General features: G+C 49.0%; 1 protein-coding gene and 1 non-coding gene across 2 annotated transcripts; both read right to left on the reverse strand.

Moving 5' to 3' along the window:
* Nucleotides 1-2879: 2879 nt before the first annotated feature.
* On the reverse strand, nt 2880-2967 carry TRNAS-UGA. Its single transcript has one exon. It is a non-coding gene; the product is annotated as a tRNA-Ser (tRNA).
* A 10492-nt stretch (nt 2968-13459) lies between these two features.
* On the reverse strand, nt 13460-17553 carry LOC120644825. Its single transcript, XM_039921547.1, has one exon. The coding sequence runs from the start codon at nt 17064-17066 to the stop codon at nt 14709-14711; it is 2358 nt and encodes a 785-aa protein (XP_039777481.1). The 5' UTR covers nt 17067-17553; the 3' UTR covers nt 13460-14708.
* Between the last annotated feature and the right edge of the window lie 7638 nt (nt 17554-25191).

A 25191-nucleotide genomic window follows, 5' to 3' on the forward strand; every position in this document is an offset into this window, starting at 1 on the left:
ATGAAAAGATGGAAAAGGAAAAATAAATATGGGAAAAGAAAGTAGTTCCCCTCACCTTATCATCTTTACCTTCCCTAAATTGGAGCAGGCGGCGGCGGCGGCGGTGGTTTGGAGGGCAGGCGGCGGTGGCACCCCTAGCGCGGCCGTCGCGCCGCACCCCAAGCGCCGTCGCAGCTTCCCCTGCCCCACCCTATCACCCTCCCCCTCCCCACCTTCCGCCCCCCCGCGGCTAGGCGTCGGTGCGGACCCGTGGCCCGCCCTTAGGTGCGGTGGCGCCCAAGCAAGCGCGCGACCCGCCCTCCGACGCGGTGGCGCCCAGGTGCGCACGCAAGCCCCACCCCCTCCGGCACACAGTCACCAACGCGAGCGCACAAGCCCCCTCCGGTGCCTAGGAGCCCAGGCGAACACGCGAGCGTGCCCAGCCCGTGGCAGTCCCCCTCCGACGAGCGGGCTACAACACAGGCGAGCCGCGGCTCTCCTGTGCATGGCCACCGTCTAGGAAAGTCGCGACACTCATCCTCCTCCGGGAACCCCTCTGGCGCCCCTCTGGGAAGATCCTCTGCCTCCAAGGACCAGTTTGGTAGAATCACCATGAAAGAACAATTATCATAAGAAACAAGGGTAAAACACATGGGCAAAGTTGTCAATTTGTCCAAAAGTTAACACCGTTACCTTGAGCAGAGTGCAGGGGGGTCTGTTACCTCCAAGAACCAGCCTCCGTTTTGAAATCACAGGGGTAAAATCAAAAAGTTGAAAAAATGAGGGCAAAATCACCATCACGCTGCAAAATAGGGGTAGAAACGTTTTTGCCCCTAAAATTTATAGCCTGGCCCAAGGTCCATTGCAGCGCACAAATACCTCTTCTCACTGTAAAATCCTGGACACCAACCTGAAAACCTAGGAATTTCATTATCCTCCACCCCTCTCCCTGCTGGCGGCCACCGCCAACAGGCCGTGGAGGCGCGGTGATGCCAGGAGCGGAAGAGGGTCTCCCCGTCAACCTCCACGCAGATCTGCTCATCTCTTTCCTAGTTTGTCCTATTCCGGTCCATCTCTCCATTACGATCTGCAGCTCGTATCTGGTGGGTGCTCCTCTATTTTTAATGGTAGCTGGTTGGCAGCTGCGGCTGCGCCGGCAGCCAAGGGGTCGGACGCGTCGGAGCTGGTCACGATGCACTGGCAAGAGCTGCAGCATCTCGGTCGGAAGCAGGACACAATGCGTCGGCAAGAGCTGCAACACCTCGGCCAGAAGCAGCACACGATGCATCGGCAAGAGCTGCAGCACCTCGGGCGGAAGCAGCACGTGAGGGCAAAAAAGTTTTCCGAGTATATTTACTTTGCCGAGTGTTTTTTTGTGTGACACTCGGCAAAGACCTTATTTGCCGAGTGCCCGAAACACTACACTCGGCAAAGTTTCAGCACTCGGCAAACTCCAAGTTTCCCGTAGTGCATACTTGTGTTGTTTGATTCTTTTCCTTCGTTGATTGGTTGCAAGCAGCCATGTATGTTTTGATTTAATTTTCAATGGCTTACAAAAAATTCAGACTAGATTGATCTATACTTCAGGCTACCAAAAAATTTGGTCAAAATTCGGTCAGATTTCTGCCGAAGTTCAAATAGTTTGACTGGTCAATTCAACTGAAATTGTGCCCGGATTTTCCAAAATTTCCGAAATTCATCCTTTTCGGTGGGCTCCGAAATTTTTTTTTGCTTTTGAGTCAGCCTTCCCCTTTCTAAGTGCAGACGAAAATTTCAGCAGCCTAAGACGCTGACTACTGCTCGATCCCTTTGAACACGATGTCATGCACCGGCGAGTAGGCCATGGGTACCTACATGAACGGAGTGCGAGTGTTACGACCCACACCAGCCGACCAGCGAGGAATCGAAGTTGGAGAGGATGAGGGGATCGGGGAAGGGCTACTGACCTTTGAGTTCGGTACATTGTCCAGGTAGAGCAGGCTGGCAAGGATGCGGCGGCTGAATCGTAGGGACACGAGGAGGCCGCAACAAGATCAGCGAGGAAGCAGGCGGCGAGATCGACGAGGAAGCACGCGGCCTCAGCTCAATTCACCCTTAGACGAAGCACGATGCACAAAGAATTTATCGTGCACCTCTCAATGCGGGCGGTCGAAGAGTCGGGCGGTGGCGAAATCAACAGGTCTGTGGCTCGATTCAATCCCAGTGCCGCGAAGAGGGAGTGGCGGACATGGAGAGGAAGAAACGGAGGGAGCGGTGGCCGTAGCAAGGTTGAGGAACCAGTGGAGGGAGTGGCAGCCGCGGATTTGTGGTGAAGCCAGAGAAAGCGGGAAGAGAAATTAATTTCGAAATATATACCGGTTGAGTGAGCGGCAGCAGATTTGTGGAGAAACTAATTGTACTCCTTCCTTTCCAAATTATAGGTCGTTTGACTTTTTTGACCCCAAGTTTGACCACTCATATTATTCAAAAATGTATGCAAAACATCACTTCATTTGTTGTGGCTTGCTTTATGAATACAAGTTCTCCAAGAATGACTTAAATTTGACTATGTTTGCACAAAATTTTTGAATAAGACGAGCGGTCAAACTTGATTTCAAAAAAGTCAAATGACCTACAATTTGGAACGGAGGGAGTAACACCGAGCGGGAACGAACAAAAAGCGACACAGTTGGAAACAGTCCAGACAAAATAGAATGAACAGGTACCATACTTTCTAGCCGATACACGATGCACGAGGCGCTGATGGAATTTTTTTAGATCAAAGGAAGAATTGTATTATATCAAAGCCGAGTACATCATCAAGATACACACAATGCTCTCAATGTACTCACACACCAAGCAGCTCCAAATCTCAATCCCAAACCTATATAAAAAATCAAATAGAAGGCCGTACAAAAGGAGAGAGAGAGAGGGATTTGAACCCTCGATAGTTCCTAGAACTATACCGGTTTTCAAGACCGGGGCTATCAACCACTAAGCTATCTCTCCACAACCCAATCCCTATTTTATTCCTACAAATAGAATATAGCTATATGAAATGATCTACTAACTCCTAGAAACATCTCAGATGCAAGTCCACTTTTGATATATCTCTGTATACTGTATACACGGATACAGAATCCGCTATATCCGTTTGTGAAATAAATGCTAAATCCCCTCAACTCTATATCCAAAAAAAAGGTAAGGAAAAAGTTTTAAAGAGAAGAATCAATGGATTCATGATTAAACCCCTCCCACTTCTTGTATTTTCGTACAATTTTTATTAAGTGAGGGATCAAATAGAAATATGTAGTCAACTTTATTTGAAGCTAGTTTGGAGAATTTGAAATATGACTAATGCTTTGCAATTAGCTGTTTTTGCATTAATTGTGACTTCCTCAGTTTTAGCAAGCAGGTTGAAACAGAAATAACTTTGACAGCCTCAATCTGAGTCTGTGTAGTGTCTGGCCGTGGGCGTATGGCAGGGCTTGAGCTAGTACTCCTGGCTCGAATCTGCGAGAGAGTGGGAGTAGTCGCCGTGTCGACTAAGCTGTCGCCAAACTAGTACCGTCCATGCTTCTTGCCTCCTCCCGCCCTCATGACGACTTCTCCATCAGTGGGCTCATTGATCGCATCAAACTCCGGCCCATGAACTTCTTGTGCCATCGAGGTGTACCCACTGAGGCAGCTGTGGACGCTTGCGTTGCTGTACACTTCGGGCGGATCCTGCAGGTTGAAGGTGACATCGGACATCGCCTTCCCTTTGTGGGCCAAATAGTATGCCTGGACTTGAGTGAAAGGCACACCACCTTGTGCCACGGACTGCGAAAAAAGGAAGATGATTAGAAATTATGCAGAATTGAGCGTTAGAATAAAGAAAATAATTCACATACATATCTAACCGCGTACGCCTTGAGGTTACGGTTTCCCTGATGGTGCGATGCACTGGCATCAGCAAACGCCGCTGCCGGGCAGCCTTGTGCATCTCCAGCCATTCTTGGGAGCACCACCAGTCCACAATCATTTCCCAGCACGGATAATCATTGGCAATCCACCACGGAGGCACCTGCACATCATCAACATCTAATACATTTAAGAAGAACAAATGGAGCATAGTTGATAACTCCTTAAGATTGAGTATTTACCCGCAAGTATTGTTCTCGGGTGAGTCTGTTGTCTCTCGCAGGTCCTTTGTAGATCCTCACTCTTTCGATCTTGGTCTTGTAGTCGATGACGGCCTGGATGCGCGCCTCGTAAAGCATATCCGCCACCAGCTTGTAACATACTTTGCTAGCCACCTGCATCACCCTGGGCATCATTCCCTCCTCGCATCTGTAGAAATCCTACACAAAAACATGAACAAAGGCATTATTTCAAAACCCGGTGCAATGAATATGATGTATTTGTAAATGTAGTGCCACGAAGACTTACCCATAGTTCGCTTAACACCCGGTTCGCGGCCATCCGGTGCGGCGATGAAGTGCTCCCACGAAGACGCTGGCTGACGTACCTCAGCAATATCCATGACGCCTGGGTAGTGTCGCTTGCAGAGGAGTCTCAGGATGCCATTGACCATGCAGTTGTGAGCAACACCTAGAACAACTATCACAAAGTTCCAGCGCAAGTTATTGAGAGATAATATAAGTGTCAATTGTGATTTTGAATATATCAAAAGGAAACGTATTGAAATCTTCTAAACTTACTTACCTTTTCCCGTCAGGTCGGAGGACCGGTCGGTGCTCTAGAGGTATTAGACGGTCCGGGAGCCTCGAGGGGCCTCGCTGCCAGATGGCAGGTATGCCCAAGTCCTCATCCTCCTCCTCCTCCTGCCCCTGCTCCTGCTCCTCGTCCTCCTCAGCACCGGCCTCATCCTCCTCCTCCTCTTCCGTACCGGCCTCCTCCGCCTCCTCCTCCACAAGAGGAGACCCTCTCCTGCTCCTGCTCCTCCTCCCAGCCCTCCTCCCTGCAGCTGTGCCGGAGCCCTCAGCGGCGTCGCGCGTCGACGAACCTGCACCACTCCTTCGACTTCTCCTGCCTGTCCGTTGAGTCCTCTGGGAGGACTCACCTGCCTCGGTAGATCTGCCTCCCAACAGGTCTGTGAGTGACCTCATCATACCTCTGCCGCGCCCCGCCATCGCCGAACAATGTCCTGAAATTAAAATGAGTAAATCAATCAGTAGATGTCAATTTAAAAGTACAATTAATAAATAAAGTAAATACAATTAATAAAATGAACAAAAGTAGTATAAAAAATTAATTAGTACAGTTTTTACAAGTATTAGAAATAGTCATCATGATCCGAATTAGCCGAATCATATGTCTCATCATCGCTATCACGTGTGTTGATATAATCACTGCCGATCTCCATAGGAGGAATACTGTCATCATCACTGTCATTGCCTAAGCGTAATCGCTCTAGTAATTCTAAGTCCTTGACATTGTGAACCTCATCCCCTGCATCGTCATTATCAATTCTTTCATTATCCAGTTCCATTCCCATCGCTTCGGTTAAGTCTATCTGAAAAGTCCCTTCTAGCCCATCTTCTTGAAAGAACTCACCGGCATATGTGTTTGGGTCTATGTTGTAATCTTCATTGTTCGGGACAGGTAATTTACCGTATGGCGATACCTTGTACACAACATCCTAACCCTTGAGATGATTGTCGGTTTGGCACGGGTATGAGAGATAATAAACTTGTGTGGCTTGTTGAGCCACAATATACACATCATCTCCTGGATACACGGACGCTTGTTGAACTTCAACTAGGCCAAGATTCGGAGTCCGTCTCACAACACGAGGATCAAACCAATGACATTTGAATATGACAGGTTTCAGAGGTTTCGACCCATGAAACGTGAGTTCGTATATTTCTTCGATTCTTCCATAGTACTCGAGCCCATCGTCTCCTAGCGTAAACACTCCAGAATTTGTGGTCGTTCTGTTCGGCCGACTCTGCTCGTGCCTTGTTGTGTGGAAGCGATATCCATTCACGTCATAAGCTCCAAATGACTTGACCCTATAAGCACAACCATTGGCAACCTGACGCAACTCGGCACTCACTGAGGCATCAGTTTGGGCCTGCAAGTTCAAGCAGGCCAAATTATTTACACTTACGAGCAACTTGTAATTTCATACTACGAAAGACCCACGACATAGACATTACCTTTTGTTTGAACCAAGAAATAAAATCAGGCCTGCCATTTCCCGCACCATGTCTAAGAAGGGTCTCAGCTTCCTGCAGGGTAGGTGTCCTTGATCGATGCCAGAATTGTGCATGAAATTCCCTGTTCGAAAGAGAAACGAACGGGTTGGATGCCAAAAAGGGAGTACTTGAGATATAAATGAATGTAGAGAACTTACTGTAGGTACGGCTGCACTTCGGATAGGTTGGTCAACACATATAGCATGATACTGCGCCACTCTTCAAAATTCAAGGTCTTGATGCTCGCAACACTTGCACTTCCGAGTTGCCCTTTGAAAAGGCTGAGGTTCAATTCAGCTTCCCAGCATTGTAACGTGAGGGTGGATTATGCACGCTAGGAAGATTCTCAGTATAATATTTCGATGTGAAGTTTGACATCTCCTCTAGAATGTATGCCTCTGCGATGGAAGCTTAAATTTTGCATTTATTTTTACATTTAGTTCGAAGGACTTTTTGACATATCTCAATTCAGTAGCACCAACGACCTTGCACTGGCCCCCCCATTCGTGCCTCGTACGGTAGGTGCAAAATCATATACTGCATCGGGTTGAAGAAGCCTAGTGGAAATATCTTCTCCAACTTACAGAGTAACACAGGCGCCATTTTTTCCATTTCTTCAATAACGATAAGAGATAATTCCTTAGCACAAAGCTGGCGGAAGAAAAAGCTCAACTCTGCCAGCACTAGCCAGACTTGATCGGGGAGGTATCCTCGAACCATTACCGGAAGAAGCCTCTCTAACCATATGTGGTAGTCATGACTCTTTAGCCCGTTGATTCGCATAGTAGCCAAGTTGACTCCCCTCCTCAGATTCGCTGCATACCCATCAGGGAACATTAAGGTTTGAAACCATTCCAGCACTTCCCTCCTCTGGGGCCTCGTCAGAACAAAATCGGCCTTAGACTTTTTCCATGCCTTGCCTGACCCAGGTGGCCTCATGTCTAGCTTCAGTCTATCGCATAATGTTGCTTGATCCACTCTAGCCTTAACGTTGTCCTTTGTCTTCTCTGCAATGTCCATGATAGTTCCGAACAGTGCCTCGGCAACATTCTTTTCAGAGTGCATCATATCAATATTATGTGGAAGGAGGAGATCTTGCATGTAGGGAAGCCTCCACAAGCCTGACTTCTGCGCCCAGGCATGTTGCTCACCATATCCCTCAAAACCACCTTCTGCATTAGCCACAAGACTATCTAACTGAGCACGAACACCAGCACCTGTCATAATATGAGGGGGAGGGTCCATAACTTCGACACCTTTTGTGAAGTTCTTCTTATCGCGTCTGAATGGATGGTCAAGAGGGAGGAATTGTCGATGTTTGTCGAACGAAGAATATTTCCCACCCTTCCGCAACTATATGAACATCAGAGCTGCCTTCCATACCGGGCAAGGAAACTTTCCGTGAACACACCAGCCGTAGAATATCCCATATGCCGGCAAGTCATGCAGGGAATAGTGGTACCAAACATACATTCTAAAGTTTTTCTTTGTAGCTCGATCGTATGTCCAAACCCCTTCCTTCCAAGCACAGAGGAAATCATCAATCAGGGGCTCCATGTACACATTCATATTATTTCCCGGATGTCCAGGAATTATCAGCGACAAGAATATGTTCTGTCCTTGGAAAATCACGCCGGGAGGGAGATTGAGGGGTATAACGAACACAGGCCAACAAGTGTAAGGTGCAGCCGACATTCCATATGGATTGAAGCCATCTATTGCTAGGGCAACACGCACATTACGAGCTTCATCTGCTCTGACTCGATGAATCCCGTCAAAGTGAGTCCATGATTCAACATCGGATGGATGTACAAGCTTATCAGGATTTTATCGAGTTCCCATTTTGTGCCATGTCATCTGTTTCGCAGACTTCTCAGTCATGAATAGACATTGGATCCTCGGTATGGGCGGAAGGTACCGTAGGACTTTCACGGGGACCGCGAGTTGTCTCTTCTGACCATCACTAGTCTCTACCTCTACGAACCTAGAGGATTCACACTTTGGACAGTACTTTGCTTCTGCATACTCTTTCCTAAACAAGATGCATCCCTTGGGACATGCATGTATCTGCTCATACGACATCTTCAATGCACGAAGGAGTTTCTGTGCCTCATACATACTCTTTGGAAGAATGTGACCTTCCGGAAGCAGAGTGCCAATAACTGTCAACATAACATCAAAAGCATATCGACTCAGGGTAAACTGGGACTTCACGGCCATCAGGCGCGCAATGGCATCCAGATGGGAAACCTTGGTATGCCCATGAAGGGGTTCCTGTGCTACAGCCAACATGTCATAGTACGCCTTCGCGGTTGGCTCTGGCTCCTCCTCTCTACGTTCTCTCTCGAAGTGCGCTTCATGAAATTCATCTAACATATCTCCTACCCCGGCATCAGCATCATGATCTTCAATGCGTTGTCTAACTACCTCGTTTCTTATACGATTGGCTTCACCATGGTAGGTCCACCGGGTATAGTCTCTCGTAAATCCATAAGATGTTGTGTCATGTCTTCCTGTGTCTGTCGACGCGTGTTTCCACATTTGGTTCAGGGACACCAAGTGCATGAGCCTCCTTTAACCTTTAAAAATGCTCGATCCAAGAAAGCCTCGGTCTTCTAAATCCATTCCAAGGTCAAGTCCCCCGTTGTTTCCAACCGGAGTACATCCACGCACAGTCCTCCATACTCTACCATATCAATGAGTAATATAATATAAAAGATAATTTTTGCATCTACACGATGTCTAAACTTTCTACTAGGTTAAGATAGGTCCTAATCCCACCCAAAGATCCGTAGCTTGAGTCGATTTCCATGCTCTACTCCGATCCGGGACAGAATTTCGGCAGCATTTCCCCGCTGTTCTCCAAATACACGTCCCGGGAAGGAAATTGTGTATCCGGAAAACAAAGGGAAAATGATGCTGATACTCTATCTCGAATGGGCGTAGACCATGGAAACTAACCCCATCTACGCATCCTCGGGCTGTCCAAAAAACATGGACAATTCGCAATATATACGGTCGTACATATGCAAAGTTCTGCATATTTCCATGCGTATCTATTTCGAACGGGAGATGCCTAACTAGGTTACGTGATATACGAACATGCGATAAGAAAAGTGGAGTCTTGTATCCCTCACATTGCTATATGTCCTGCAAATTGAGGAGGGTGGCAGAAGTGGCCCTGTGGTGGAGGCCGGCAACGGGAACTAGGTGGCGGTGCTCGGTACTGCAAAAAAAATTAACGTGGTCAAATATGTCACTATTGGTCATCTCAACAAAAAGTATTGAACTAGTGTTTTGCCTTAGTGTTTTGCCTCAGATATATTTCCTTTCATTTGATCTTGAACTTGTGGCATAAGAAATCATCTCACCAAAAAGGGGTTCATGATATACATGAAACCATGTGACACACCCAGCCCAACCATCAAATCATCACAGATGAGATTTGCTTTGGGCATGGATGTGTCATATGGTTTGATGACAATCATAAGAAGCATAACTACACAACACAAAGAATACACTCACACAAGCTCAAGATCATCATATGTTACCCAAACCAAATCTGGATAAAATTTTATATCATCACAGGCAACTAGATTAACTAGGTTACGTAATATTCTACAAACATGAGATGGAATGAGGTGCCTTTCAAATGTCCTCACCTAAGGCTCGACACGCGTGTCGGGGCGGCGGCTCCCGAGTCAGGCACGGCGGGGCGGCAAGGCATCTGCGATCGGTGTGACACCAGAGCGGCAAGCCGGTGTAGGGTAGGCGAGACGGTGCGGCGCACCATGGATCTTCAATTGCATGCAAATAACAATTTACAACAAAATTATCGATAAACATTTTTCAAAGTTGTAATGAATTGATGGACATGAAAAACAAATAACTAACCGGCGCGGTGGCACGGTGAAGGTGGCGGGCGTGAGGTGGACGTGCTGCGCTGGCACGGTGAAGGTGGCGGGCGTGAGGTGGACGTGCTGCGCTGGGGCAGCCCGGCGGCACCTCCTTGGCCCTGAGTGGGGCTTGCTCGGCGAGGAGGCGGCCCCACTCGTGGGCACCGGCGCGGGGAAGCCACGCCCAGGCACGGCCCGTGCGAGTAGAGGCTGGCGGCAGGGCCCTGCGCGGCGCGCCGAGATGGACGCGCCGGTGGGGGCAGCAGCGCTGCTCGGGGTGCGGCGCGGCCGTGCGCCAGGGCCGGGCGGACGCCAGGTGGTGGCGAGATCAGGGCTCACCAGGGGAGTGGTGCGGAGGCAGGTGGACGGCCCCGCTGGGCTGCAGGGTCGGGGCGTGGCGCGCCGGGATGCCGGCGTGGCGAACGTGGCGACCTGGGCTGGCCGGGCCGGCGCGTAGGCGGCGGGTGGCGGGGAGGGCAAGGCGACCAGGAGGCGGTGCCAAGGTGCGGCACGGGAGGCAGGTGGGCGGGGTGGCGGTGGGTACGGTGCGGCGGCCAGGAGGCGGTGGCAATGGCGGCGCCAGCAGGCGGGAGGCGGTGCCGACGGCGAGCAGCAGCTAGGACCGCGTGGGTGACTCAAAACGCGAGGGTGTCTGAGCGGGTGGGCAGCCAAAAATGGCTAAGTGGGGGGAAGCCCCCTTTGCCGTGTGCCACCCGATCCGGCCCACGGCAAAGGCAGCCCCTTTGCCGTGTGCCCCGATCCGAAGGCGGGCTATTGGCCGGCGGGCAGCAGCGGGTGCGCCCTGGCACGGCATCGGGCGGGGGCGTGTGGCCAGGCCCGCGGCGCGGCAGCGGAGCGCGGGTGGTGGCCCGGCCCGGCGCGGTGTGTGGCCGGTTTGCCGTGTGCCTAAGACCCAGCACACGGCAAAGGGCATGTTTGCCGTGTGCCTCGGCCACAGCACACGGCAAACCTTTTGACCATTCTTTATTTCAATTTTTCAAACGGTTTCTTTTCAAATTTTGTTTTCAAGCGCTTAGGTATTTTATTTCATGTTTTAAAATTTATCACATTTCATCATTACATTGCTAAAGTGATTGAAAAATTCATGTTTTATTTTGATATTGTTATTGTTTCATGTGTTTGAAAGAAATATTTGATTGCAAAAAAAAATACCAGTCATCCGAAAATTAACCAAAATTTGGCATTAAAGAACCTAAGTTGTTTTTTGCAAACACAAAAAGTTTTATAGTCAACCGCTATTTCGTTCGACTTTACGGATCTTCTCTGGGCATGTTTCGATTTGTAACAAGGGTACATGAAAACTTTCGCAAAACGTTCCCAAAATTTGACCACCATCTCCATGAATCAAATCATGATACCATGACAAATTTCATGATTTTCTGAATTCATTTGCTGGTTAATGGAATTTTAAAAACGATCCGTTCTACTAGTTCTGAGCATGGTTTGTGTGCAAGATTTTCAAAATCTACTTCTGTTTCAGGCTTACGTCATCAAATTAAACTCCTAAACATGAATATCATTTTTCTATCCATTATACTCCACTATTCAAAACACTTCCAGTTCAACCCTAAAAACTCGATTAATGAAATGAAATGACTAAATATAGCCAAAATAACGAGAAATATACCAGATTTTAACAAGGAGTACAATACACTGTATATGTATATCAGAAAAAATTGGGAGTGCTGAATCAATATTTTTTTGGCACAAGTTTGCCGTGTGCCAAGATTTTGCCGTGTGCAAAACGGCAGGCACACGGCAAAGAAGAACTCTTTGCCGTGTGCTTCTATATGCAGCACACAGCAAATGCACACCTTTGCCGTGTGTTGGACCTTTGCCGTGTGTATTTTCTCCTGACACACGATAAAGAAAAGGTTTGCCGTGTGCCAGACGTTTGCCGTGTGCTGTTTCTACTGGCACACGGCAAAGGTTAGGTTTGCCGTGTGCCCATGTTTTAGCACACGGCAAACCTTTAGGCACAAGGCAATTAGGGGATTTCTGGTAGTGAACGTTCCTAATATAGTAGCCTATTTTAAAATCAATATATGCATGTTTTATTTTCGAAATGATTTTTAATCTTGGTGATAGTTACGACCCTACTTGATTAGCCTTTCCTTGCATTGCAATACTTGATCTTGGAACCCTAGGTTACCCGGATTAATTATCCCTAATTATCCAGATGAATTCCTTGATGAGTATTTTACGCTTAGGTCCTTTCTCTTCGGAAAAATCAATTTGGGTACACTTAAACTTAATCACTTTTTTTAAAAAAATAAACATGTGTGTATGTTCATGATGGTGTGCGTGTGTGAGTAAAAGTGGGTGGGATGGTGATATTAGAGCTGGGTGGGAAGAAAACATGTTGTGACGGGGGCTAGTAGTAGAGCAAGTACAGTAAGTTTGTACTGCTGGGAGAGACTTGCCCCGGTCACATAAGGACCGGTTCGTGGTGACATCCAACCTAGCGTTATTCGTACAACCACACGCCATAAATGGGAATGGTCTGGTATCTCTTTCCACTTGCTTAGGTCGGTACCCATCCGGGAGGCCGGTGGTGGCAGCGGGAGCCAGGAGAGGCACAGGAAAGCTTGATGCAGCTCCATTGTTTGGCTAGAGACTCTGAATGAGCCGTGTTGATCATGAGCCCTAGTAATGAGTCCCGTGGGTGGCTATCGGCTATGTTGTCGCGCATGCTTGGACACGGTGCATATCGTGTGTGTAGAGTTAAAACTATCCGGATAGCCGTGGTCCGCGGTCAAGGATGCGCTATTGTCGGGTCCCAAACGATTAGTTTTGCGTGAGTATTCCTTGGTGTGTGTGTGTGTATAGAGCTGGTGCCCTAGTTTTCGGAAATGCCGGCTGTGAGCCGTGAGCTGGTTGTCTGCCAGCACAGAATAAAACTTAGGAACTAGCGGGATGGATTTATTCTCCCCAGGGCCAACAACTTAAAACTTGACAAATGCTTGGTTTTAGAACATTGTTTTCCAACTGCGCTTTTACAGATAAACCCCTGCATGAAAAATCAAGCTTTTCCGCAAAATGAAACCCAAAGCCTATCCTTGAATATACCCCTAGGCATGGATACCCCTCGTTGTGGTGTTAGGGTTTGTTGAGTACTTTTGTACTCGAACCTCTCCTCTACCTTTTTTTTAGATAAAGCCCCTGAGTACGACATCGACCATGAGGATGTCGTAGAAGGCCTCCTCCAACAATGGGCGACTTTGCTAGCTGACTCAGCTGGTATCTGACGTGGATGGCAGTGGCGGACCCAGGGTTTGAACCTTGGGTAGTCCTAACAAAAAAATTTCAAATGCAATACGGTATAAACAAAACAAAATCCATCAATTCGGTAATTCGGAATGACTCCAAACAATTCGGAAATAACCAAAAATGCATTAATACATTAAAAATATCTCCAAATAACAACTTAAATTGAACATGACATCTCTTGATTAGTTGATTTAACCCTCTCCCACTTGTCTGACAAACGACAACACATAATAGCAAAAAGAACATATCAACCTCTGAATTTATGGCTAAATTATTGCAACAAGTGCTCTACTGACTAAATTGCTCTACTAATTCACTACTACTAGCATATCCTGGTCCCAGTTTCTGCACAGATATGAATTCTGAAATGGGGGAAAAAAAAATAAACTCCTTGGAGAGACCCTAACCTGTAGAGCAGTGAGCACAAGGGCCGGCCGGACGGTCGGACTTGTCGGCTTCTCAGGCGGCCGAGCTCTCGAGGCCCCGGCGCCTCATTGCCGCGTGCCCGCCCTGGACGGCAGACACCACCGGGGCCGGCCATGGCGCAGTCCACAGGCCGGGGCACCGCGAGTGGCTAGGGCTGGGGCCTGGGGCTAGATGGGTGGCGGTCGCCGCGCCGGTGAGCCGCCGCGGCCGTGCTGCTGTGGCGCTGCCAGCCGGGGACGACCACGGACGGAGCTGTGCCGTCGAGCCGGGAAATGGGAGAGGCGAGGAGACCGCGAGAGGAGATACGGGCGGCGGCGGCTTGGGCGGAGATGCTCAGACGCGGAGTGAAGGCTGCGGTCTGCAGAGACGGAAGACAAGGCCGGGAGTGTGGATTGGGCTGGGCCTCCGATCCGCTAAAAAAATTTTTGGGCCAAATCAGCGGGTAGTCCCAGGCCTACCTGGACTACCCGCTGGGTCCGCCACTGGTGGATGGGGGAAACATGGGAGAAAGAAGCCTAGCTAGCGACTAAATAACTAGCAAGCGAAATCACGTGTATCGAGATGATGTGAGGGAGGAAGCTGAGTCTGGTGGCCGACTGGGGAAAGAGAAGAAGTGAATTAGTATTTTTTTTTCTCTCTCTCCTCCAGCGCGGCTGGCGACTTCGCTAGCTCCGTTCGACAAGGGCTAAGGAAGCGTAGGGATACGTCCGAACCTCAAGTTGCCTGTGGCATGGGGACTAACTTACGTTACGTCTTTTCTGCTATGTTTTCTCAGATCGATGTTCTCTCTGCGTGTGTGTAGGCCTCACACTCCGGATGCTCTAAACAACACATACTGATCATCGAGTACGGTGCAGACTGCAGATAATACGGTAATAAACACGCGCACGGAACGGAAACAATGGCGAGACGAGAGCAAACCGTCGCGCCACATCTAAACGAACGCAGGCGGCGTGGCTGGAGTCGCCGTCACCGGCCCGCCGCGGGCGATGCCGGTGTGGGTGGTGAGCGCCCACAGCACGGTGATGAACTCGCCGCCCAGCGCCAGAGCCTCCCGGTGCGCCTTCACGTGCTGCTCGCTCCCCGTCGGCGCCGCGTACGCCACCACCTCCGTCCACACCTCCGCCACAAGCTTCCACACAGGTTCGTCACGCCCGGTCGCTTTGTCGATCAGAGCCTTCCCCAGCCTGGCTCCCTTTCCCAGCGTCGTCGCCGGCGGCTCGTGCTTGTTCTGCCTTGCTGCGGCCATCTCCATCAGCTTCCTGAGCCGGGCGCCCTGTCCGGAGCAGTAGTAGCCCAACCAGCCCATCCCCTTCCTCAGCTCCTCCTTGGTCTCCCTGTACACGCGCTTCGTCCCGTCCGTCTCGTCGGCGAGCAGCTCCGGGTGGAATGCCACCAGGTACGCGCCGTACCTCGACAGCGCCATGCCCACATTCCGGTTATTAGTAGTACTACAGCCGGCTCCCGGCGCCGGCTTTTGCTTCTTCGGCGCCGGGTGCTTGGCTGCCAGCATCTCGGTGCCCAAGTGCCAGGTCAGGATGACCTCGGCGATGCTGCCGCTCTCGCACGCCCACGACAGCTCCTCCGCCTGCTGATGCAGCGCCGACCTGCCGTTGCTGAGAGGGGCGTCATCGCTGACGTCCCGCAGCCGTGCCATGAGAGCTTTCTTGGCGTCCAGAGGCACGGCCTTGGTTGGCAGTAGTGCCGAGGAGAGCCGGCGGCAATGGCACCAGAGCAGCGACAACTGCTTCACGCACACGTTAGGGTGGCTCAGCCTGTCGCGCACCCACAGGATGCGGCGGATGACGCCACTCAGGAACGGGCTGTCCCGCCACCCGGGTTTGGAGGTGTAGCTGCACACCAGCGACACCATGAACCAGTTGGAGAGCAGGAACACGACGAACTCCCACACCTCCTCGTAGGCCAAGGCGAGGAGGAGGAGGCCGGTGACGGAGAGGTCGACGACGGTGAAGAGTTCCGGCGGCGAGGTTGTGATCTTGGGCAGGATGCATCCCATCAGCTTCATCACGCCCACCGACACGGCGTAGTTGTCGGCCTCGAAGCTCCGGAAGGCGTACGACACGTCTCCGTGGCTGCACAGGATGATGGTGAGGATGGACAATGCCCACACGATGACCGGGAACAGGATGTAGTTGGTCAGGAAGAAGAAGGGGCTCGCGAACACCACGGGCTGCACGGAGTGGTAGTACTCGCACAGGAACTGGACCTCGTTGTTCAACACTTGGAACAGGGCCCTCCCACTCCCAGTCCCGTCCTCCGTAGCGTTGCCCTCTTCTTCTTCGCAGAGGCCCTTGAAGATGAGGTCGTGGCAGCTGCGAGCTTCTTCGCTGCTGATGGGGAAGTCCTCCAGCCTTCGGCGCAGCAGCTTGAAGAGCGCGAAGGAGAGGCAGAGCCGCTTCAGCCTGGGGTCCTTCCGAAGCAACTTGTCCTTGTTATCATCGGCAAGCTTCCAGATCTTGCCGACCGTGACGACGGAGGAGTCGCGCTTCCTGAGGGCCTCCGCCAGCGACACGAGGTCGTAGCCGTCCGGGCCGGCCTTCCTCTGCAGCTCCTCCTCACCCATCACCACATAGTTGCACCGCTTCAGAAGCTCCGACCCTTTGTTGCTGCTGCTTTCATGCTCCGCACCACCATCCTGGAGCATCCTGGTCATGTAGGAGGAGAGAAGCTGGGGGTTCTTGCCATAGGCGAAGGAACGCTTTCCGAGCTCTTGGCTGACGAACCTCTGCACCATCTTGGCAGCAGCAAAGACCCATAGGATCCCATACAGCGCCTTCTTACCGGCGCTCCTGAGGTTGTAGAAGACGAGGTAGCCCAGCCAGGCGATCCGGGTGGCGCGCTCGATGTTGCCTGAATATCCCTGCGCGCCTGCCGCAGTCACTAGGATCTCCTCCACTTTCCTGCGGAGGAGCTCCACCAGGAGCATCCACATGAGGATAGTCCGGGCTCGCACCGAGAGCTCCGTCATCTGGCCACCGGCGCCGCTGTCGTTCTTGGCCTCCGAGAAGAGGTAGGACATGACGGGGAGGAAGAGGGACAGGGAGGTGTTGAGGAAGAGGCGGACGCTGGGGTTCAGTATAGCGCTCACGTCGGAGAAACGGCTGAAGAGGTTGAGGTTGAAGAAGAGTGCGGCGAGAATGAACATGACCACGGAGGTGGCCACCATGGGGGCCTCATTCCTCTGGTCAGTGTAGGAGGAGGTGAGGTTGTACACATAGAGCTCAACTGATTTGTTGCAATACTCGCTACTTGCATTGAAGTAGTATTTCATCTTTGTGAGCTACTATACGGTGCTTGAGCTAGCTATATCGATCTGTCTGCCGTGAGCTAATAATCCTATAGCCGGCCGGTAGACTGAGTTGGCACTGATCGATGATGCGTGTCCATATGCATGCTGCAATATAATGCAAGCTCATAGTTATAATGGACGCAGAAGCGTGTTGTTGGACGGGAATCTAATGAAGCATCACTGCGTGTGTACTAAATGGCATGCTCTCTTTTATTTGACGTTGCTCCGTCTTGCCTAGTGAGCACTCACTAAAAAATTGCTGTCATGGATGTTTTTTCAAAAAATAAAAAAATTGAGATTGGTAAGCTATTGTTACTTGTGCTATGGGGTTCAATCATTCTGGGGCTCATGAACACATGGACTTTGTCTCCAGCAGGGCAGCATGTGCAAACGAGTAAACGACCGCCAGGGCCCGGCTCCGCTCTAATCCCATCCTAATGCACCATAAAGGTGACACTTCATTCCCCTGCCATCCTATTGCAGTCGGCCACAATTGTTTGTGCCAATGGAGCCTACACCTTGATCGATGAACAAGTAAGCAGGTGGCTCGGTGCCAGTAGATTGAGGAGACCATGCGATACAACTTTATTCCCTTGCCGGCATCCCTTCTTTTACTTTGCCATCTCCTTTTCAGTGCACTGCTAGAAACCGAAAATTATACCCTACCATATTTAATTTGATTAGTGGAGAACATAGTGGTTGGTCATCACTAATTGAATGGTACTCTCCCCGGCGCACTATAACCAAGATGCTCCATTTTTTTGATACTCTAAGATGCTCCTTTATTCGATACCAAAACCCACGCACACACCACGAAGCCCCGATCACGTTCCATTCCTATATCTGCATCTTGTCCTCTAGTTATTGTATTCCTTCTTCTTTTTTATCACAAAGCCAAACCATCCTTTCCTTGCACGCCACACACCATCATCCTCTCGTTGCACTAGCGAAATTGAAAAATCCCAAGCTTTTATGCCTCAAGAAAAATCACAAGTTTACCTCCCGCTTGAATTATTCCTAGGTGACATGCAAAAAGGCCGGTTGCATATATAGGCGGTCATTAGTAGCTGAATGATTAAGTTGTATAAATCATTTCCGCAAAAAAAGTTGTATAAATCATCTAATAACCATCCATAAATAAAAAATAGTTTGATAAAGAATTGGTCATACTTTGAAAAAAAAAGTATATTTCCATCCCTTAGGCATTTCAAAAGTGCAAAATTTATTCATACCTTCAGCTTTATTTGACGTTGCTACGTCTTGGCAAGTGAGCACTCACTAAAAAATTGATGTCATGGATGTTTTTCAAAAATTCAAAAAAAAATTGAGATTGGTAAGCTGTTGCTACCAGAATCTTATAAATTGTTGAACGAGCTATGTTTAATAATTTGTTACCCGGTTTTGTCAGAAGTGAGTGTGTTCTCACTAGACTAAATAAGGATCTAGCTAGTAGTGATAGTGAGCATACTAGCTAGCACTATCATATCTCTATCCTTTTTTCTTTAGCAAAGGGATCGGGTCCTAATTTGCACTGCCAGGAAAGCTATGATGGAAGAAAATGCCTCCCTTCAGCTAGTTATCCATAGAATATGATTCTACTAGCGCCCCATTTCTGCCGTATTGCATGTGTAAAAATTAAGTGGACTACTTTCAAGGGATGCTATTTTCTTCGGATAGCAAAGTATTCCATAGAAAAGGTGTGTGACCACGGCATGCATAGTGCCCCCAGGATGCTATTTTCTTTGGGTAGCAAAGTATTCCCCAGAAAAGGAATGGGACCACCAAGAATGCCTTCCCGCATGTAGTTGTGGACTTGTGGTCACATGAGTTATCTGGGCTGTTCATCTCAGACCATATGGAGTGCTATCTAACCATTGATTTCTCACGTACCCATGATCCCTCTCACCTACCCATGATTCTCTCACCTACCCCCAATCGTTGATTTCAAGATGAATGGCCATGATAGACCATGTGATCACAAGTGTACGTGAAAAATCCATCTTGGTGTGACCACAGCATGCGCAGTGCCCTCGGGATGCTATTTTCTTCGGGTAGCAAAGTATTCCCTAGAGAAGGTGTGTGACCACGGCATGCGTACTGCCCCCTCTCGTGGATTGACGTATGCCTCCAAATAAAGATCATAGAGCCGATATATCTATTTTTTTCATTATATCTTTGTCAGATTTCATACCCTAAAAAAACTCTGATTTTTTTATTTGACAGTTATCTATTTGTTTTTTTAATACAACTGCATACATCTCGGTATCTCAAACCTAGTACAAGAATTATTCTAAAACTAGCAGCAATTTTTAATTGATTACCACGAGATGTTTAGGAACATTCACTAGTCAGCAATAGTTTCATTTTAACCCATAGTTCTCCTAATTACATCAGTGTAGTACTCGCTGGAGGTACGTATATAGGATCCAGGAAAGTGTCCTTTATTAGGTCGTGCTCTGGGATCATATTCTTGGTCTTTGGTACTCTTTAATTTGCAGCTAGCTCCGGGAAGGAATATAGTAGCTAGTGCCATACGTACCCCACTGCATATGTGCAAAGATGTAGTCTTTGAACAAGTTCCTTCCCTCATCCGCTGTTCTTTGATTAGCAGTATAGTGGAGTACTACCTCTGTTCCAAATTATAGGTTATTTTGGCTTTTCTAGATACATTCATTTTGCTATGTACTTAGATATACGCTATGTTTAGATCAATGTTCCAAAAAGCGCTAGGCGCTAGGCAGGCGGTCACGCTCCGCCTAGTGCCTAGGCATGCCTAGGTGATGCCTAGGCGTTACTCGGTGTTCCTAGGTGTGTTTAATGATGGTTAGAGTTATGTCATATAAAATAGAACAATTTGGGATATTTTTTATGAAGAATTCAACATTATATGGCATCCAAGAGTTCTATAATCATAATTCATCATCTTTCTTCTTTGGTTTTCCCACTTTCTTATGTAAATCAAGCCATAAAAGTCATTCAGTGGGAAAAATGCCTAGACAAAATGCTTAGGGGCTAGGCGAGGCCGCGATGGTGTGCCTAGCGCCTAGGCAGAGCTCGGCACCGCCTTTTGAAACAGTGGTGTCACACCCTGAAATTTTTGAATTTCAGGATGTGATTAAAATTAAAAATAAAACAACAATTTTCTCATAGTTTTAAAATTTTCTCAACATTTACTTTTCTTCACAGGGAATTTAGTAAAAATAAATGATAATTGGTTGTTTTTATAAAATTAAATGAAGGTGCTTTGTTTGTTGTGCACTCATGCTACCCTTGCATTGTTTTAATGTTGTGGTTCAATTTGAATTTGAATTCTTCGAATTTGAATTCAACTTGAATTTGTTTGAACCGTTTGCAAAAAGGAAAAAAAAATAGGAAAACTCGTTTTCAGCCCAAACCGGCCCAGCCCTCCTTTTCCTCTTCCCTTCCCGCGGCCCAGGAAACCTATGCCGCCGGCCCGTTCACCTCTTCCCCGGCCCAAATTCCCTCCTCCCGGCCCAGTCTGCCTCCCCCCCCCGCGTCTCTCTTCCGCAGCCGCTGCCATGTGGGCCCCGCGCGTCGGATCCTCCTCTTTCCCGTGCCCGACCTGGACTCCAGAGTCCGGCCGCGCTCCGCGCGTCGCCTCGGCGTGGCCCGCACGCCAAGGCGCCTCCGCGCCCCTATAAAAGGGACCCGCGACCCCCCCTTGACTCCCCAAGCCGCAACCGCCGCCTCTCGCCCTACGCTAAACCCTAGCCGAGCTTGCCTTCGCCGCCGCCATTGGAGCTCCGTTCGAGGTCGGGTCGACGCGGACCTGCTGCTCCGCCGTCGCTCCTCGAAGACCGCGCCTCCCCGGAGCTTTGCGTGGTGGTGAGCTTGTTCGCCAGCCCTTTTTCCCCTCTTCGTTTCCCTCTGTGCCGTGCGTTCATGCCCATCGTCGCCGGTGCCCCGCTTCTCGCCGTAGCGCGCCCCGTCCCGGCCCTGCGTGACCACGCCGACGTCGCCATCGCGTTCGCCACGGTCCCCTCGTCCTTCCAGTCCCGAACTCGAGCCAAATGCATACCGGAATCGCGTTTACGCGATATGCCGGCGACCCGCAGCCGCGCCCCTCACCGCCGGCGACCGTGCGCTGCCGCCGGCTTCGCCCAGGGCTGAGCCGAGCCGCTGCTCCGTTCGCCTGAGCCGTATCTCCGCTTGCAGCCGAGTCTTCTGCCAAGCCGAGCCGACAGCCTGAGCCGTCAAGCCGAGCCGTCCACTCTCTACCGCCCGATCAAGATCCAACGGCTGAGATTAGATCTAAACCAAGTCAAACCAATAAAATACCGGTCAGCCATGGTGTTTTTGCAAAAGAGCCCTCTACGTTTTCCGAAATTAACCCGCGGTCCAGCGTAGATGAAAAGTAATTAGGTTTTGGTCCAAATATTTACAGTAAAACCCCTGAGCTTTAGGAAAATCGTGCCCGCAGTCTAGAGCTCGAGTTTTTGCATGTTAGCCCCTATAGTTTAGGTTTAATTTCGTTTTAGCCCCTGGTTTCTTCAGATCTAGCCCCTGGAAGCTCTGTTTCTTTACAAATAAGCCCCTAGAACCTTGTTTTAGCCATATCTTTCACGTTTCAATTCCGTTTTCAGCGATTCTTGCGCTCACGTGATCCTTGCAACGTGTGCGATAGCTTTATGATCTTGTTATCCTCTGGGAGCACAGTTTTCTGTGTCTTGCCAATCTTTTCCGCTAGCTCTTAACCCTATAGTTAATCGCGATTAGATCCCTGAAGCATCGTTTAACCCATAGAATCGCCGTTTTAGCTCCGTTTTCCGTGTTTCTTGCGCCTTCGTAACCATAGAAGCAAGCCCTATCCTTTAGTGCATTCTTTTAAAGCCTTTCTTTGTTTTGGTGTATTGTTCTTAGCTGTATCTTTTTGTTTGCTTTGTATGTTTGCCCGATGATTGCTCCGAGTAGAAGGATCGTCGTTTGAAGATTGAAGATCAAGAGTTGCAACCGAGTAAAAGCTGAAGAGCAGCAAGAGTAGCTTTTCGTTGGAGAAAGGCAAGTGACCCTAACCATACTTCTATCTATGCTTTATTTACAAGAGTACTATGATTTAATTGGAACATGGAGAACCACCCAAGAAAACCGTACAACCACAATACTAATGGGCTCTGGTCTTGGCTGAGTAATTAGATGAACTATATGTTGTGTTGGGGTTGTTCCGCTTGGTGGTTATGAGTTTGTGTTGTGGAGCGGGTGAAGGAAGCTGCGTCTTCTGAGGGACCGCACGGCAGGGACCAACACATGCATATAGGGATTCTTTGTAAAGGCCTCGTAGCGTCCCTATGCAATCACACCTTGGAAGTGTGGTATTGTGCCTAGCTAGCACATTTGCGTGGTTGGGTTCAAAGTTCTTCGGAACTTTTACGCGAATTGTGGTGAAAGTGTACAACCTCTGCAGAGTTAAAACTAACCGGTTAGCCGTACTCACGGTCAGGAGTGGCTTGGACCCTCACATGATTAATAAACTTAAAGATGGATTTAAATCACTTTCTGGTTATTTCTTGTGGCCTTGCTGAGTACCAACCATAAGTGTACTCACCCTTGCTTACTGCTGCTCAGAAGGGAAAGTTGCTGTGGAGTATTTTGAAGATGTTGCTGAGTTCTAGGCGTACGCAACCCTCAGTCGATTGCCTGTGAAGTTTGGAGCCTTCGTTTCCAGGATAAGCTGTATAACTCTGATAGTCTTTTATTTGTTTTAGTTCTTTTTTTTACGTGATACTGTTACTGATTATTCACTTATGATGTCTCTATATGTATGAAACTTGATCCTGGCATACATATAGTTATGCATTCGGTTTTATTCTTAAAACCGGGTGTGACAAGTGGTCTAGATACGTAGCAAAAGCAAGTATCTTGAAAAGTCAAAATGACCCATAATTTGGAATGGATTGAGTATAACTTTTCAAGAGATGCTCTTTTCTCACCTCTTTTATATTGACCCACGGATCCATGGATGCTCGAAAAAAAGATTACACGTAGAGACAAAGAACTTTCTAAATTTTGAACAAGTTAATATATTTTCATGGATTTTATATATATATAGACCGGGGTGGTTATGAGTCACTGGAAACAGCCGATGATCCAAATCCAGTGGTCCGTGAATGGTCTTCTATCTACCTCTAGACGTTCCTCTCAAGCTCTTCACTGTGCCTGCCTCGCCTAGCTGCCCCTCCAGCCCATCTCTGGATCCGCAACCTCTATCTACCGTATCAATAACCCGTCGGCACCATCACCCCCGCCGTAACCCTTTCCAAATGGATGTCATCCCACTGCCCATGGCCGGCAGTGTCCACGCCACCTCGCTGCCCTGCCCTCACACCCACCGTGGCCACCGGACGTCTTGCCTTCCCGAGTTTCCTTTGAACCCAACAACGAACTCAAAGCCCTGTTCTCGAAGCTGTCGACTGAAGCTCAGCTCGTTTTCAGGCATCGTCTATACGGTAGGAGCCAAGATTTTATATTATAAATCTGAAAAGTATGTATATGTTTGTCTTGCAAATTAAAGCACAACCCCCCCCCCCCCCCCCTTCGTAAATGGCAGTGGACAAAATAGGGCATATGCATAAATCAGGCAACCGGAGAAGAAGGAAAGAGTAAAAAAGATGCCATGATGGATGCCATATAATAAATAAAATAATAAATAAAAAAGCGACCATGTCGATCGATCAACCATACTTAGGCTCTTATTAGGCCTTGGCTAGCTAGTACAATTGATGGGTGAAGTAACACCGCGCTCGAAATCTACCGGATAGCAGGATGCCCTAACTGTGTACTGCCTGGTGGCCACCAGCCGAAACCTGAACCACACCTTCGCCTCCACCAGCACCAGGCATTTGGGCCAGCTGATGCGGCTCTTCTCCGTGTCGTCCAGCTGCTCATCGCCGCTCTCGCTGATCGTCGCGACCTCGTTGTTGTAGTCGAAGAACTTGGTCAAGATGGGGAAGCTGGTCGCTTTCCCCGGCCGCTGCCACTCGGCCAGCTCCCCGGCGGTCAAGTTGGCCTCGCCGGGGACCCAACCCGTAGGGTTGAACCATATTTGGATGCTCAGGGAGCTGTACTGCACCTTTGTGCGCCGGCTCTTGTTGTTGGCCACCATGGTGATGTTGTAGTACTTGGTCGGGGCCTCGTTGGGATTATTCTCCTCAGGTCGGGATATGATCCTGCCATTTGCGACGGTGAAGGAGATGTGGGCCGGGGCGAGGCTGACGGCGATGCCTGCGACGACGGCGACAGCGACCAGTGCCCCGAGCAGAGCTGAGAGGATGTATGTGTTGGTGCTCCGCCTCTTGATGCAAGAAGGGAGCTTCGCCATACGAAGGACTTATTTGGAGCTTCTTGCTAGTAGGTAGCCAGAGTGGGCTTGTGGCATACCCAAAGGTCGATGTACTGGCTGCTGCATGCAGCAGATATGCATTACTAGTGACTAGTGAGCACCGATGCTCAAGGGAATACTCCTATATATGTGTGGCCGAGTCTTCAGTCGTGAGCTTGGGCCGGCATCTCCAAGAGTATATATATTGTTCATATCATATATATTCTACATAGATTTATATATAACACTACAGTTGTGAGATCATCGATCACATGTTCTTTGAATGCCCAGTGAGTAGAGTAATTTGGGGCGTAGTTTGTAACATGTGAAAGGAATTGGATGCTCGTAGTCTAAGAGGGAGAGGAGGAGAATTAGGCAAACTTAAAACCTTAACCTATGGCTCTAACTAGTTTGCACAAAACTTAAACTAAATCATGCTATCTATATGTGCAACTACGTTTCATCTAGTGTGAAACACTCATTCTAAAAGAGTTTTGCAACCAATAGCCAATCCTAGCTTGATACTACACTAAGAATATAAAGGCACACAAGTTGCAAGTATAAAATGCTGAAACGTAAAGAGAGGATGAGAGGAAGCAAACTCTCGACACGAAGATTTATCCCGTGCTATCGGTAGGCACTAAGCCACCCCTAGTCCATGTTGTTGAAGCACTCAATCGAGAGTATTGCTTCTCAAGCAAGTCTATATGCAAGGACAAGACTATATATCTACAAGTTCATTTGATGATAATACCATAATACGCAAAATGG

The sequence above is a fragment of the Panicum virgatum genome, chromosome 8K (genome assembly GCF_016808335.1).
Source record: "Panicum virgatum strain AP13 chromosome 8K, P.virgatum_v5, whole genome shotgun sequence".
NCBI classification, from domain to species: domain Eukaryota; kingdom Viridiplantae; phylum Streptophyta; class Magnoliopsida; order Poales; family Poaceae; genus Panicum; species Panicum virgatum.

Bases quoted from the DNA above. Each gene is read 5' to 3' on its own strand.
- LOC120644825 (XM_039921547.1), bottom strand. From the start codon at position 17,066: ATGAAATACTACTTCAATGCAAGTAGCGAGTATTGCAACAAATCAGTT.